We start from the raw sequence: 16,692 nt of genomic DNA on the forward strand, positions 1-16,692 counted from the left end.
GCAGAAATATTACAAGTCTGAAGTTAGATAAACCAGTTATGGTCTTTATTGACAAGCATCGGCCTGACTGTGAGTATTGCAGTCATGCACCCAGGCACATTTATCATGTCCAGACCAGATCAACTCCACAGGCAAACCACAAAGGCTGGTATTGTTAAACACTGAGAGTACCAGCACGTATTTGTGCTGTGAGGCTTCTCGGTGACTATGAAACTAAGTGAATCATGTTGGAGCAGGAGAAAAACTGCTGCTGTGGGGCATTGATGCAACCGACCTGCCAAAACTGCAGTGTGAAAGAGGTTGGTTTTTTGGCATATATATCTGACACAGCAGTATAGCACATCCTGGGTTTTTACAGCCTGTGTGGTCTAGAGCTAATGTAAACCAACTGAATTGTGGACTAATTTCAAAAAATGATTAAAACTCGACAACTGACAAGTCTGTGTATATGAAATAATAGATTATTGATCATGTAACGGCTACGAAGGAACAAGATCAATGTAATCACCAGTGAAAATCAAAAAAAATAAACTGTTTCAGCTGTTTCAACATATTTTCAATTTGTGACAGAGTATTTACAAATACAAACAAGGTTTTAAAACTTCTCAACTAACCAGAACATGGGATTACATTTTTTTAAACAGGCCAAATTATATCTGAGATAATATCCTCGTCTTAGGTTTGTGGCAAGCGGACGATTACAGCAGTGCTTTTGTCCACAGTGATGTAAAATTTATAAAAAAATAAACCAGATTCTGCCTGAAAGATTTTTCAAAATCAGGCCTGTCTTCTTATATACATATTAAAGGCTTTCAACTCCTGTCAACATCCACAGCAACATCTTCAATTGAACAAATCTTCATGAACTTAAAGTAACAAGTCTATAACAAGACAATAGAGATTCTGGAGGTAAGCTGACTGCAAGGTTTTTACATTAACACCTTTAACCTCACTTACTCTGATTAAACACCCATCACAGCTTATTAGTCACAGGTTCTAGAGACAAAGCGAGCAGGTTCTCGTTCGACTGAGGGATGGTTGTGAGCCGGATCGTTGAACGCCCATAACCTGCTGAACTCTGCGACGAAGGGTTGCACCAGCTTGGGCTCTTCCGTGATGAGGACGTTCTCCATGTTGCTCTGCACTGCTGACAGCGTCCAGTTGAGGGAGCCAGTGATGAGCAGCCGACCGTCCACCACTACAAATTTGTGGTGCATGTACACAGGGGTCGCGTCACAGCGCACACAGATCCCTGGAGAGCAGAGGGTAGACGGAGTGAGGGAAGAGGGGAAACTCTGAAATACCTCGTACATAGAGGTAGTACCTACCAACAAGTTCTAGAGCTTAGACCTACTTTTCCTAGAGGTTCTAAGACCTAGGTCAAATGCTACAGATATGAGGTGACTCACACGTCCTCATGATGGAAGATAAGTTGACATAACCTGGAAGAGAGTAACCTTCGAAACGCCATGTTATCCCACAAACTACAGGCAGATGCTAATTTAAAAGTGTGACGGTGCTAGAGATAAATGAGAGTTAAGATGGTTAAGAACTAGTATGTGTTATCTTAATGCACATAAGACTTTTATTTTATATTATTACATTTGAGACTTTTTAAGACCCCAACCAGAATTTCTAAATGGACAATACAATTCCTGATGAGTTGTAATCAGAAGGATGAAAATGTAGAGCATACGTATGCTTCACACTTTATACCACATAAACGTTAACATAAACATAAAATGTTTTTGAATAACATTTCTCTAACCACGTTGGACAGAAGAATTGCTTTGCTAGAGTGTCTGATTTGAGTTTCCAGTAGTTTTTATATACACGACTACAGACTGATCTCAGATAGATATATGACTTACAAGTTCTCTCTTGTAAAGCTAAGTGCGCGTCTGTATAAAAGAAGCAATAAACAATCACCAGAAGGGTGCTCTAAAGAATATATTTTCTGAGTATTTCTCTTCCAAGGATCATGACCCAACTGGGCCCTAAGGGCTGAGGTGGAGAGTGCGGCTGTCCTGGGTTCACCTTGGAATCTGCCTGAATGAACAGACGATGTTGTTGCTTAGTTGAATGTTTTAAAGTGTTTGTTTGTGTCTTGACTGCAGCAAAAAACTGAAAGTCCGACCAATGTGTTCTGCAGAGCATAGATGAGCCTGCACACTGCTGAGGGGTTCTCGTCTTACACCGCGTTCCACATTATTATGCAGATTACACTTTGCTCAGATTTTCCTAAATAGTAATGCACAGCCAGTCAGTATATTTTTCAAGTCATCAACTGTTAGAGTATAATTCAAATTTTATTGAACAAACCTCCCAATGATAACAGTATTTTTTTTTAAAATAAAGAACTCAAAATGCAGTGTTCCAAATTATTATGCAGTCTCTGAGTTTCTGAGTTTCAAGATATTTTATAGGTTGTAAAGAACTAAAAATTGTCATTTGTTGAATTTGCAGCATTAAGAGGTCATATTTACTGAAATCAAAAAAAGGTTTTAATCAAAAACATCTTAACAGGTCAAGTTACATGTCAACATAGGACCCCTTCTTTGATATCACCTTCACAATTCTTGCATCCATTGAACTTGTGAGTTCTTTGATAGTTTCTGCTTTAATGTCTTTGCAGGATGCCATAATAGCCTCCCAGAGCACCTGCTTGGATGTGAACTGCCTTCCACCCACATAGATATTTTGCTTGATGATGCTCCAAAGGTTCTCAATAGTGTTAAGGTCAGGGGAAGATGGGGGCCACACCATGAGTTTCTCTCCTTTTATGCCCATAGCAGCCAATGCCCCAGAGGTATTCTTTGCAGCATGAGATGGTGCATTGTCATGCATGAATATGATTTTGCTTTGGAAGGCACGGTTCTTCTTTTTGTACCACGGAAGAAAGTGGTCAGTCAGAAACTCTACGTACTTTCACACCGTCAGGGACCCTGAAGGGGCCGACCAGCTCTCTCCCCATTGATTCCGGCCCAAAACATGACTCTGCCACCTCCTTGTTGATGTCTCAGCCTTGTTGGGACATGGTGGCCATTCACCAACCATCCTTTACTCCATCCATCAGGACCATCAAGGGTTGCACGGCACTCATCCGTAAACAAAACAGTTTGGAACTTAGTCTTCATGTAGTCCTGAGCCCACTGCAACCTTTTTTGCTTGTGAGCTTGGTTTAGAGGAACGAATAACAGGTTTAAGGACACTTGCAAACCTCTTGAGCATCCTTCATCTTGAAGTTTGCAAGACTCCAGAGGCACCAGCGGCTTCAAACACCTGTTTGCTGCTATTCAATGGCATTTTAGTGGCTGCCCTCCTAACCCTACGCATTTGTTTGGCAGAAATCTTCCTTATTTTGCCTTTGTCTGAACGAACCCGCTTGTGCTGTGAATCAGTGACAAATTTCTTCACCGTCCGATGATCACGCGCAATTCTTTTGGAAATATCCAATGTTGTGATACCTTGACCAAGGAATTGCACTATTTGCTGCTTTTCAGCAGCAGAGAGATCCTTTTTCTTCCCTATTTTGCCTGAAACATGTAGCTTGCTTAATAATGTGGAACATCCTTCTTAAGTAGTTTTCCTTTGATTGGGCTCACCTGGCAAACTAATTATCACATGTGTCTGACATTGATTTCAATCATCCAAATAGCCCTGAGACACAATACCATCCATGAGTTTAATTCAAAAACTAAAAAATGAATGTTTTTGACCCTTATATCCAATTTGCATAATAATGTGGAACGCGGTGTATATAGCAAACATCACCAGCGGGGGGGCCCTGTGGCCTTTTTGGACTGTCGTTGTTGCCACCCCCTTGATAGTGCCCCCCCGCCCCCCCCCCCAGCTGCTCCGAGTTGATTTGGCTGCTGCATCACGATTTCCCTTGCTGTTTTTTGTTACCATAAACGTGAAAGAAAGAAAAGGTCCAGATCAGAGCGTTTCTGACAACTCTTTAAAAAGAGGTGAAGTGACATCATCTCTCCTCCTCTAGGCATTCCGTGTGTGTGCGTCATTGATAGAACGTGACTTCTTTGAAGTGAAGTCTTTAATGTGAAAGATCACTATTTTGTCTGTGTTCACTAAAATAGGGGAAAGAACAAGCTGGGCATAACAAGTGAAAAGTGTAGAGAGCAAGAGAACAGGAACAATCTGGTGGCCTCACATGTTCCCGCTCCCAGCTGCCTACCTGTGGTCAACCTGCAGGCGGAAACCGTGATGATGGCAGTGAGGACGAGATAAAGGAAATCAAAGCTGCAGTTATTATTGGATTTGAAAATGATGATAGTGTTGGTGATGAACGTGATGATCATGATGGTTGGCCAATGAACAACTGCTGTTGAGAGCACAGGCATCTTCCTTTTCCTCCAATTACTGCCCTGATCAATGTGCCTCGGTCTCAGGCAGAGCTGCAGGTGGGCAACCGACCTTTATCAATCTCTAATACTGAAGAGCATTATCCAGTGGAGGCTTTCTTTTTCCAAAGAGAAACCCCTCACACCTGAGCAAAGCAGAGCACTAATTGCGTATGCCAGCTTGCAATGAAAGACAGCAAGCAGGGATTCTAATACGATGAGAATAAGAGACGCTTCACTTCTGAGTGGCAAGCGCGCTATAGGACATGGAATCACTTCAATTGCTTTCATTGCTGCGTGTTTGATCAAACAAATTTACGCGCAGAACGGTAATGGGCTCCACCTAACACAGAGTTTTAAAGTAAAAGTTTTTAGCATGACAGTGGAGGTAGGGTGTAGATGTCTCGTTCGACGGAGCCGGACTTCACTACATAGCGGCCATCTTGCCAGAGGTTGCTGTTACCCATAACATTGTGTTGGTAGTGATAAATAACAATAACTTGCTCAATTTTCAACCGATTTTGAAACGGTCTGGTTTGTTGTAAACGTCAGAGATGTAGATATGGTGACTGGTGACGTCCGGCTCCGTTGGCCGGCAACGCAGACGAGACATCTAGTGGGGTGCCCCTTCTCGTACAAGGGGAATGGCTTGAAGCTGCTGGTCCAGTATGATTCTCTGCTCCATGAACACATGAGAAACCAGGTGGGCTGCGCCGCCTACCTGAGCCGTCTGTCTCAGAATGAGTCAATTTCTGCCAAAACCGGCGAGTTTCAGTCTCAGTCATTCTTGACTCTGTCATTGACTTTACTGTCACTACAGTCACCAAATGCTTTCATGTTTCAGTGCAATGATATACTTGGAAACATTGTCAATGCATTAGGTCTCGATGTTAAACTGATCTGCACTTTCCAGTGTCAGCATCCTCTCACATGAAATACAGTTACACTGACAGACTGTTTAGCTTTAGGCCTTTTGTTGTTGTGTTGACTCAAGTAAGGCAGCTACTAGCCAACTGTAGGCTAACGTTAAGAGCTGCCAGAGTCATGTAGAGAGTGTGTTGCCACCAGAGTTAAGCTCAATTCATGCTTCTGTGTTGAAGCTACGCTGTAGGTATGCACGTGGCCTACACACATGGCCGAGCATTCCTAGTTGTGTGTAGGTGTGTGTGAGTCGCGCTGCAATTAAACCGCCAAAACGCTAGTGGCAGTAGAGTTTCTATGCTGGTGTTGAGTAGAAAAGTAAGACGCTGTCCACGTTCGTTCCTTCAACTCAATTCAAAATGCCGTCAGGTCAGGTGTGATGCTACCAAGCGGACCAATCACAGCTCTTGCGGTCTGTGTCGCCTTGATGCGTAGTTATATTTTTGGGAGGTGTAGTCAGGATACTGCGTAGCTTCGACGTAGAAGCATGAATTGAGCTTTAAGAGTCTCATGTAGTGATGTGTATGTTGCCTGTAAGCAGTGAGTGAAGTGAAAAACTGAAAACAAAACTTAGGAATGAACAAACTCTGGACCAACCACCCCAATCACATTCAGCTGCTTCGTTACAAAATGTTTTTGCAGAACAATGACTAAATACCTGAACACAAAAGATTCTGTATGAAAAGAGGAGGCGACTGTCCCTTGAATCAAAGAGGCACTCTACTTGCAACACACACACACACACGCACACACACACCAACACACACACACACACACATGCACGCACACGCACAAGAAACACTTTGCCTAATGAAATTTGTTGTCTGGTTGCCAAGTTCTTACTTACTTAATTCTTACTTAACAATATGCTCCGACAGTAATATATTAAATGCAGAGGGGGTCGAGAGAGAAAGTGAGACAGTGTGAGTCAGACATATGACACAAAATCTTTCCGAGCTTTCAGAGAATGATTACTTTGACTCAAGGGAGAGCTTGTAGTGGAAACCTCCTTTCACCCAGACAGTTCCTATCGTCTTCCTTTTCACTCTGACAGACTTAATGACAGTGACACCGGCAGTGTCGAGAACACAGAGTGAGCACCTTTTGTTGAGAACCCCCTGAGTCATCCTTCCCGTATTTCAAGTAGTATTGTCCATAATAATTCCATTTGGGTTGGTGTGACATTTAAAAAAAACATATGAGCTAAATAGGGCCGCCTAGGTCTCTATTTGTGAAACTTCTTAACAGAAAGATGCTTTGTCACAGTGAGGGCTTGAGTCACATTGCATGACGACATATACCTCGCAAAGATAAAAACAAATAAATCAACAGATCTGTTTCCCTTACCGGCCTTGCGGAGGACCCCTATCTGGGAGCCAGGGATGGCAGTGTAGTCATTGTCAGTGAGGACTTGGATGGTTACGCCCTTGCTCTGCAGCGCTAACAAAGCGCTGCATAGAGCCATGTTAGAAAAGCAAAAAACGCACACGTCCAAAGAAGACTTGGCAGAGAGGATGTGGCAGAGAAGACGGGAGAAAGAGGTCTCAACGCCATGAGGCAATGGGCACATACAGGAGCTAGAGGAGCAGAAAACAGATTTGTGTTATCCATATGGTCTTTCATGTGTTAAACTTATTATTCCTCCTGCATCAATTCTTTACTTTCGCCAATGTTATGTTTTCATTGTCGTTTGTTTGTCTGTTAGCAGATGAATGCAAATGGAAAAAATATCTACATTTACTACAAGAACTGCACAATGAAGGATTATTATTTGGCCTATTCGGAGATATGCAGTCTACCAACAGTCATTCTAGTTTTGAATAACATGTGTAACAAAGCCTCCAAGGCTGTGGCTGAGGGGGTAGAGCTTCTGATACTGAACCCTGAATAACCCCTAATAGCAAAAGGGCTGCACATAGACTGTATGAATGTGTGTGGGAATGGGAGAATGGAAATAAACTGCACTGAAAAGCGCTTTGAGTGGTCATCAAGACTAGAAAAGAGCAATAAGAAGATGATCCCGTTAATGCCTTAATTCTATCACGGTTTGGTTTGTAGGATAAATTTCATCTGGTGAAATTACTTCAGTGCTGTGCAGTATATTCATGCTGAGTAAGTAGTGGGGATTAATAATAACAAATGCACTGATTAAATCCACTTATTCCAAGTGAAATTGCATTAGTTGCCGTATAACAAGAAAATGTACAGTGATACTGAGAAAATATAACTCCGTAAACTCAATGTTGTGTTTCACTCACTGTGAAGAGGGAACGAAGATGTGCTGCAAACAGGCCGTTTCTGAGGGGAAGAAGAGGACCTCATGGAGGGTTCGTCTCGGCTTGAGGCGCCGGCGGAACCAGGCAAACAGCTCCCAGCTCAGAGAGAGGCCCACCACCCCGAGGCCAACTGCCTTCACTGTCCACATCATCGATATCTATCACATGACAAAATGAGTGCTGAAGGACCAAGTTGAAAACAATGTGCACTTACTTATCTTTATGTGTGATCAGAAAATGCTTTTGATTGATTTTGTCTCACATGATTATGTCCATTTACACGGCAGTATCATGCAAAATTAGGATTACACTCTCTGTTTTGTCTACGTGTGCTCTAGTGCTCAAAGAAATTTGTTAATCCGTTTAGTCGTCCATTTGGGAGCTTACATGCATGTCTGTCTCACAAAAATGATAAACTAAATGTAAAAAACTATAAGCAGATCACTGTAATGTACCTGTTCAACATCTGTATTGAAATTCCAGTCCACAAATACAATAATTCTACTTTTCTGAAGTTTGTAATGATCAGTATTGGATAAAAATAATGAGAATACTATATGTATATAGAACATTTCAAAACAGCTGCTACACAGCTCTTCACCAAAAAGGACAAATAAAAACAAGCATACAAAACTTCAAAGACAGAAAGCAAATTAATGTCATGCACGATCAAAGATAACAAATGGTATCATGCAAAGTCCTGTGTACTTTTATTAGAAATGCTTGAATTCAACTTCATGCCTCTGCTCCTGAGTGAAGGTTGTGGTAATACTCATGCATATTTTTGTATCTCTATCTGTGTGAATGAGGAACAGTTTGAATGTGGAGCTTAAACAATGTCCAAACATAACCCAGTTTTAAATAAAGTACAAAGATGTGTTGTTCACGAGGCACAGAGGTGAAGAGGGGATTGGACAATCACTAGGTGTTTCTTTATTTGGTTACTTATTGTTTCTTAGTTTATCTTCCTCTCTTTTTGCTATAAATAAGAATGCAGATTTGTTTATATTAAATATTGGGTTTATATAAGATGTCTATCCTAATTATTATTAGGGCCCGAGCACTGACATCAAAGGTCAGATGAGACACTATTGAAATTGTAAGGATTATTATTATTATTATTTGTATTTATTATTACATATATTGTTTGTACATTATATACAATATAGAGCAACGGTAAACAAAATATGTATAGATACGTAGGAGGCTAGTTAGGTATAAGATAATTGGGTCAATGACGTATAAGGATTTTCAACAGGCCAATTTTAACATACAAAAAAAAAAGAATATCTATCATAATTATTCAAACATTAGGATTATTTTGTACACATAAAATGATATAAAAAAATTTAATTATTTGATTTTAGTGTTTTTTATCCAGATAACTTGGCCGTGGCCTTAACAAATGTCATGTGGTGCAACGGTAATTTATCTATTTCCTTAATATGCTTATATTTCTTTTACAATTTCTCAATAATATAGTCATTAGTAACAAAGTAGTTGGATTTCTTTTGAGTTTTTGTAAATAATGATCTCATATTTTTGTTCTATAATGTAACCGTCCCCTTATTAAATGTAGTTAACAGACTTATTTTTCCAGGAAAGTGCATAAAATTTATAAAAATGTTAAAAAAAATACCATTCATTTAAGCATACTGTATCAGTCATTTATATTTCAGCCACAGAAATATTATATTTTCCTTTAAATTTAATACAGGTCTTGGTATTATTGGTCCCACCAAATGATGAGTGGTCGCTCCAAATGATATGAAAACCACAGAAATCAATAAACAATAAATTCCATACAAAAATGTTACTTAAACGAGATTTTATTTAAATATAAATAGAATTTTCATGAGCAAAAAATCTCATCTCAATCTCATTTTTTTAAAGAAAAATCTCATCAAGAACATTTAAGTGCAGCACACATTGTTGTGAACAAACATTTCATTAAACTGTCTCTTGTGCTACATCCACATCAACCAGAACTGGTGGAATGTTATACATTAATAAAAACATAAGAAAAAGAATAAATTAATACTAAATTAATAAAAACCGAGATAAAATAACATGTTACATGTTGGGGTGGTATTTATTCATGAAATTGTACAGAAATCAAGCATAAACCATTGTTTCTGAAATATTAGAAAAAAAACTCCAATTGCATTGAAATATTTTCCAAATAATACTAAAATAAAGTACTTTATGTATTTAAATCATTAATTGAATATAAAAAAAGCCCACAAACTCTCAATCTAGGACATAAATCTATCATGTAAAACACGTGGTCGCACCACACAATATTTTTCTAGTTCAGTCAAAATTCACAGCCACAGAATTGGCCACCTAAAGAAAACAAACTAGGACTGTATAAATATATATTTTCAGAAATAACTTAAAATTCATAGTTTTTTTGAGGTCATACCACATGATATGCAAATGTGGCAGCTACATACAGGCTGTGAAAAAGGTAATTTTTTTCCAAATTTGAGAGGGTTACAAACCTGTTGTTGCTTCCGCGGGTCCTTGGCAAAATGGTTTATGATGCCACTTCCTGTCTTTGAATGGATTTCAACATTTCTTGTAATTTGGGTCATTTCTTGATGGTCGCACGACATGATATTGAAATAACTAATGGTTTTTGGGAAATTTAAAGTGTGTACATGTACGGGAGAGGTACTACATATGGTATTTCTTTATGTAGTTAAACCTTTTTTTAACAGAAGAAAATGCAGTCGGACAGAAAATATAGGCGTCACGTCAATGACCCAATTATGAATGATTTATGGAGAAGAGGTGAGATTAAATGAGTTTGCACTTCTCACTCCTTTACGAATATATACATTAATCCTTTTTTTCCCTCATCACTGTTTGTGATGAATGAAAGAATATCAGAGGGAGTTCCATTAGACTGTGCACATGTATGCTGCACACTGCAATACAGAACAAGTATAACTGAGTGAAACCTGATAGAATAAATCTAATAAAGTTGTGGTTCAACAACCAACCCTGACGTGACACTTCAGGTGAATGGACATTGATGAGCAGCGGTCTGCGTGTTGCTCTGTGAGTTTCCACGTCGTGTGCACCACGAACCCTGGAGACAAGAGACACACCACGACACAGAGGCCGGTTCGGAATCCCTCCGCCTGTGGACGCGTGTTCAGAGATGGAGTCTGAAGGGTCCGGGGCGGAAGGAGCGAGCAGAAACATGAGAGTTGGAGAAGAAGAAGCTCGGGTCGCTCACCTGCTTCTGTCGCCACCGCGCGGGAAGAGGCTGAGTGTTGCGGACGCGCTGACGTCACCACCCGTCGACCTAACTGACATCTGAGGCGGCCAATGGCTGACCGCGCCCCGGCTCGCTCTCCTCCAATCATATAAGGCGCCTGGCTGCCGGTGCCGGGCCTTGCAGGAAACCATCTTCCTCATTACAGCAACGTGTGTTTTCGTCGATCAAAGGTAAACAAGAAAGTTAGAGTCGACAACAGTGACGATGCATTCAATGAACCGTCTCGGTGTTATAACTAAAGTGGTTCTCCTCGTGGAGTGTGTGTAACTTGTGTTTTTTTATCGCGAGGCTTTAAGATCAACAACAAACAAGCTAACGTTAGCATGCTAACTTACCAAGATAGTGGCGAAGCGGACTGGAGTCGTGTTCTCCTCCAGTGTCCTCTGGTGTCTTCTCCCGTTTCCTCCCAGTCAAGCCGAGTGACTTCTCTGTGTGTGTGCGTGTCTTCATTCGCAGACTTGAGATTCAGTTCGGGTGCAATGGGTCGTCGCAAGTCCAAAAGAAAGCCTCCTACTAAGAAGAAGCTGACGGGGGACCTGGACAATCAGTTCACTTGTCCCTTCTGCAACCACGAGAAGTCGTGTGATGTCAAATTGTAACTAGCGGAATATCAACACACGATTCAAGGATCTGCTCTTCACTGGTGGACTTGTGAGATCGGTGTTGCCCACTCTTTCTTTCCTCTTCTTTGTCCACAGGGAGAGAAGCAGAAACACTGGGATCATCTCCTGCACGGTGTGTTTGGAGGAGTTCCAGACGCCCATCACCTGTATCCTTTCATTTCACCATCTGTTTGTCATACAGCAGTTAATAATCCTGCACTCATTTGAACAAACGGTAAATGGTCTGTATTTATATAACACTTCTCTAGTCCTGATGACCACTCAATGGGCTTTACAATACAGTTTGGTCATTCCCTTTCACACACACACATTTAAACAGTGTATCCATGTGCAGCACTTTCTCTATCACCCAGTCCACACAGTCTGGAGCAGATCAGGGTTCGGTATCCTGGGACGCTTTGTCATGCGCAATGGGGAAGACTGGGATTCAGCCACCAACCCTCTCGTTAGTGGACGGTCCGCCTTTACCTCCTGAGCCCCAGCCGCCCAACTAATCAACCTTTGATTGAAATCATTGAATACAGACAAACGATTGGTTCAACAGATTGAAAGGTCAGGGTTCACCTACAATCATCTTGATCCCAGCAGATGCACAAATTTGATCAATAGAGGCACTGAGGCACAGGGTTTTTTATCACTATATTTAATACAGTTTCACACTGACTGAATTCAAATCAAAACATGGCTCTTCAACACTTTTCTATCTGTGATCGCTCTGATCAACGTGCATTTATTACCAACATCCGAAAGATGAAACCACTCCCCTGGACAGAGTGCTGGTTGATTTCCTGAAATTGAAATGTAATGTGAGCGTGCTCTCAGCATTTGGTATCAAATGCGAATGGCTCTCTCACCACAGACGCCCGGGTGGATGAATCTGACCATGTCTGTGGTTGAAGGTGTGACTAGCTTTGAGTATGTTGGGGTTCTACCAAGATTTGTACTCGGCTTTGGGAAAGTCTGCACTAATAGAGAACATTCACAACTGATCCCAATTCTCATCTTTGAATAGCGACAGGGGTAAAGGTTCCTCCTCTCTACACACACATGTCCCTACACAGACTTCCTTCCCTGTGAAATGGGTTTTCAGTGTCAGGATAAACTAGTAAGTGATCCCATAGTTATCATTATACTGTCAAACTGTTCCAATAGCTGCAGCTCCTATGAGACTATTTCCCCATTATTATGCAAGACTTATTGCAAATATTACTGCTTTACTTCTAACAAGAATTGTCATTTATAAAATGAAGGAGGTGCTCAAATTACATCAGTTTTAGTGCTTTCAGTTAACGAAATGTATTACGGAGGCTAGTCAAACAGAAGCTGGATTGTAAAGGGACTTCAAAAAGGGTGATCACTGGATTGTACTTGGAGAATACTGCTTAGCCTCAGTGTCACAGCAAATGGCAGCTTTACTTGGAAACTCTCTTCTTTTCTGCTGTATGTAGATTTTACAATTGTATATCATCCTGCCTTCATTTGAATTCTTAATCCTGAAGAAACGGAACCATGTTTATCCTTAACCCACTGCTCCTCAGATCTGTCAGAGGCCGTTGACGTGTACAGTGATTGGATAGATGCCTGTGAAGCAGCCAATCAGTAGCCCGAGTGGAGTTGCAAGCCAAGACGAGGTTGCGGCGGGCGGGTCTGTGCCCTGTAGGATCAAGCTCCCCTGAGGATATTTCTGTATGGTCACTTGAAATGTACAGCAGTCTTATTTACAGTATGAGGTCTTCAGCACAAACGAGCTGTGATTTGTCCCTGCAGAGTGAGGTTCAGAGGAATGGTTCAGCCCAAGTGTTGCCTTTACTCTTGATTTAGTACTTTATTTGCAGTGTGTCATTATTGAGCACGGCTTTTGTTTGATTTTATTCTTTGGAATTATCTAAAAGACCCTTTAGATCGTTTGTAGACAACCCTTTAAAAAACATTTTATGTTGAAGATTGTGAAAAAAATTAGTTTTAGTTGCTTTTGTTTGCTGTGTAAATGCAATTTTATACAGGAGACCGCTCGATGTGAGAGTAAGATGAAAACAGTCCATTACACAAATTGTCCATCATACACTGTTTAAAGCAATCATCTTTAACCAGGTGAAGTGTGTCTTGGTGTTTCTCTGAAGACATTTCAGGCCATCGGTCACACGGCTGAATGCACCAGTTGATCTTACGTATTATGTCATTGGCAGATCTGTAATCCTTGTTGATCGCCCTCAGGTAGCATTGATGTTACGGGTTCAGTCATAAACAATCACAAAGATCTCCTCATCCTCATGCAGACGGCCGTGTCACAGCATTAGGTCATTCCACTGGAGAGAGAGGGACGGAAATGTGAAGGGTGTAAGCTTAGCTGCTGAATTCACTTTGAAAAACTTCTTAATCCATTCAGAATTTCATGTGGTATTGTGTTTTGCTTACACGTAGAAAGAAATTTAAAAAGTCCAACACGTACAAATCATCTTTTGTTATAGAGCAAGTATGTAAAAAAAAACAAAAACAAAAAAATAACAGTAATCTTATCCCATAATCGAGCTGTGATATAGTTTATTTTCATATGCAAAGGCCAAAAAGGAGGAAGCTGTTTTTTCTTTTGTTTTTTTTTATGAAATAAAAACATTCAAAGGTGTGACGTTGGAAATAAATGAGCAATAATACTTGATACTAGTAAAAGTTGATTGTTTATTTTATTATGTGTTTAATACCATGTTTGAGTAGATGATCCCAAATAAATCTTGCACCATCGTGAGCAAAAGATGACTCGCTTTGTATTTTTGTGATCACGATGTCTGTCCTTGATTTGGTTTGTAAATGTAATAGTTTTTTCTCTCTTTTAAACGAGGGAACAGGAAGCAAAAGGTGATGATTATATCCTACTTGACAAAAGTCCTGTGTAGCACTGAGCACCACCAGCTGATGACAAATGGAGGGGCAACCTCAGGGTAAAGATATTACAGTTGGGATTTAGATGACCTGTCAAAGATGCAGAGATTGAATGAAGAAGAAAAGGCAGAACATTGATATTCACAGATGATTTAACTTCACGTCCAAAGTTCTCGAACAGGAGGTGTGTGGAATAGATATAAGGTGGAACAAGATGAAAGAACAGATTACAAACGTGCTTTTATTGGATTCCATCTTAATGACAATGCAACAATAAAAGCTATTATTTGTACTGTTTATATTTATCACTATACAGAAGAGAAGCACACTCTTTTTGATAAAAACCCCAGTACAATGGAATACCTCCAGCTGGTGACTTCATATGGAGAACCACTAAACTCCATTTGAATAATTACAGCACTTTAAACTCAAAGGTGAAACGTCTCTGGGTGCAGCTTCTGATCTGCTCTCCTGTGGCATCTGTGACTGTGACACATCTTTAGGAGTCCAGTGTCCATTTATCCCCGCAGAGTGCAGGATGTAGCAGATCCCAAATGAAAGAAGACACAGTGTGGCGAGGCTGTGCACCAGGCAGCGCTGAGTGATAATAGATGAGATGTGGAGTGCTGCCTGGGCTCTCCACCCAGGAAGAGTGTGTCCGTGCATGCGCGCACCGCACCGCGTATTGTGTTTGATGATGGACCCCAGCTGGAGAGGTATTGACGAAGCCTTATGAAACATGCTGGAGGATGATTACAATGGAGAATGATTATCACTTCGCCTCTCCTCTGTCTCTGCACGTCCCCTCCCACTGCCTCCCCCTCTCTTCTATTTCTCGCTCATTCTTTCTCCTCTTCCCATTCAGCACGCGAGGTCAAGTGTCACTCCGTCTCTGTTGTCAAGGCTGCCAATCACCCACACAGTGAGTGCGAGGCAACTGTTGCCAAGGAAACAGAGCGATTTGGTTGCTAGGCACCTGGAGCTGTGCTCACAATAGTCATTTTGTTGCTTAGAAGCGCGCACACACACACATGCATACACAAATACACACAAAGCCACAGAAATGGCTTTGCCCGATCAACAAGTTTACACAGCCTTCGAGTGAAATTCATATAAATTACAATTATACAGCGTGCTAATAAATATGAGATTTGCTTACTCAGTTGCAAGAAATCATGGAATAATAAATTGTAAGAGAGTAATTTATCATGGGCACATTTGCAAACAGATGCTAATATACTGCTGAATGTGCAATGAAATGTTGATTTTCTAATTTATAATACTTAGCAATAATGCTAATGTGCCAAAAATGTAACTCAGGATGTTTTATTCTCGCTCGTTCGCTGCCTGATTAATCAGCATGCCCTGACGTCCAAGAATTCTTCAAACCCACACCTAAACTTGATCAATAAAAGACATAAACATCCATCACTCTGACTAAAAATAGTTACCCATAAAATCAATCAGCCCCTTATTTCCCCACCGGCACATGGACCCAGTGAACCCAGCTTTATACATACGGGGACCTGCTTGTTTTCATAAGCTCCATCAATCCCCCGACTCTCGACTGGCATGTAGATCATTTTAACTCTCATGCAATATATACAAACACACACATATATACATATATATAAATATATATATATATATACTGTGTGTGTGTGTGCTTCTGATTCTCCATCACGGCAGCCAGTCAGCTGAGCCGAATGCTGAAATGTCAGCCACGGGTGCAAGCCTTGACTTGTCCTCATGTGTTACTGTCTCCTGTTGCTGCAGCTACAGGCACCGAACTCTCACATATTTTTAGCATGAGCCAGGGAGTCAAAAATAGGAATGCACGGGTAGTTTGTAGTGCAAAAAATGGATGATGGTTATGCACGGTATTAACATACCGTAGCAGAGGTAGAATTGCAACCATTTACGTCCAAGGAAAACCACAAAAAAGCCATTTCTGCCACAGATTTTGCAAACTATAAAATGTCCGTTGGCTGCCGAGTGTGAAGGACTGTGAAAGAAGTGATAAGATTATGGGCTCACGTGTGTGTGTACGAGTGACAGACAAGGGTATGCAATCAAGAAGGTTTGAAATTAACGTCTGAGTCGGGAGACTTTTGTGTTAAGCTCCCTGAACTAATTCCTGGGAGGGTTTAGCTTAGTGGCATGGTGCAGATCTTCCCCACCAGCGCCTCTGCAGGAGACGCTGAACATGGCCGGGCCACGTAAAAACTCATTTCCTCCACAGGTGTGAGGAGTGACATGGTTGATAAACCTACAATGATAAAACCTTTTCGGGGACTTGATTTGATTTGGGCTCCTGGCTAGCCCTGATTGCCTTCTATTAAAGA

At 41.0% G+C, this 16,692-nt stretch overlaps 2 protein-coding genes across 2 annotated transcripts; one reads left to right on the forward strand and one right to left on the reverse strand.

The window, feature by feature from the left end:
- Window positions 1-983: 983 nt before the first annotated feature.
- pld6 (phospholipase D family, member 6) lies at window positions 984-10,935 on the reverse strand. The gene is made up of 5 exons (XM_061084891.1): window positions 10,806-10,935; window positions 10,567-10,655; window positions 7,542-7,716; window positions 6,630-6,878; window positions 984-1,252 (listed from the first exon to the last, which is right to left on the reverse strand). The coding sequence occupies exons 1-5, from the start codon at window positions 10,933-10,935 to the stop codon at window positions 984-986; spliced, it is 912 nt and encodes a 303-aa protein (XP_060940874.1).
- Window positions 10,936-10,961: 26 nt separating this feature from the next.
- On the forward strand, window positions 10,962-14,219 carry LOC133020192 (transcription elongation factor 1 homolog). The gene is made up of 4 exons (XM_061086673.1): window positions 10,962-11,017; window positions 11,304-11,442; window positions 11,546-11,616; window positions 13,009-14,219. The coding sequence occupies exons 2-4, from the start codon at window positions 11,327-11,329 to the stop codon at window positions 13,071-13,073; spliced, it is 252 nt and encodes an 83-aa protein (XP_060942656.1). The 5' UTR covers window positions 10,962-11,017; window positions 11,304-11,326; the 3' UTR covers window positions 13,074-14,219.
- The last annotated feature ends 2,473 nt before the right edge of the window (window positions 14,220-16,692 follow it).

Source organism: Limanda limanda, chromosome 2 (genome assembly GCF_963576545.1).
Source record: "Limanda limanda chromosome 2, fLimLim1.1, whole genome shotgun sequence".
Taxonomy (NCBI): Eukaryota; Metazoa; Chordata; class Actinopteri; order Pleuronectiformes; family Pleuronectidae; genus Limanda; species Limanda limanda.

Coding starts and splice junctions, on each gene's coding strand:
- pld6 (XM_061084891.1), bottom strand. CDS start 10,935: ATGATTGGAGGAGAGCGAGCCGGGGCGCGGTCAGCCATTGGCCGCCTC. Junction 7,717..10,566: donor ACCTGAAGTGTCACGTCAGG/GTTGGTTGTTGA, acceptor GTCATGTGATAG/ATATCGATGATGTGGACAGT. Junction 1,253..6,629: donor AGGGGTCCTCCGCAAGGCCG/GTAAGGGAAACA, acceptor TCTGCTCTCCAG/GGATCTGTGTGCGCTGTGAC.
- LOC133020192 (XM_061086673.1), top strand. CDS start 11,327: ATGGGTCGTCGCAAGTCCAAAAGAAAGCCTCCTACTAAGAAGAAGCTG. Junction 11,443..11,545: donor AAGTCGTGTGATGTCAAATT/GTAACTAGCGGA, acceptor CTTTGTCCACAG/GGAGAGAAGCAGAAACACTG. Junction 11,617..13,008: donor GTTCCAGACGCCCATCACCT/GTATCCTTTCAT, acceptor ACTGCTCCTCAG/ATCTGTCAGAGGCCGTTGAC.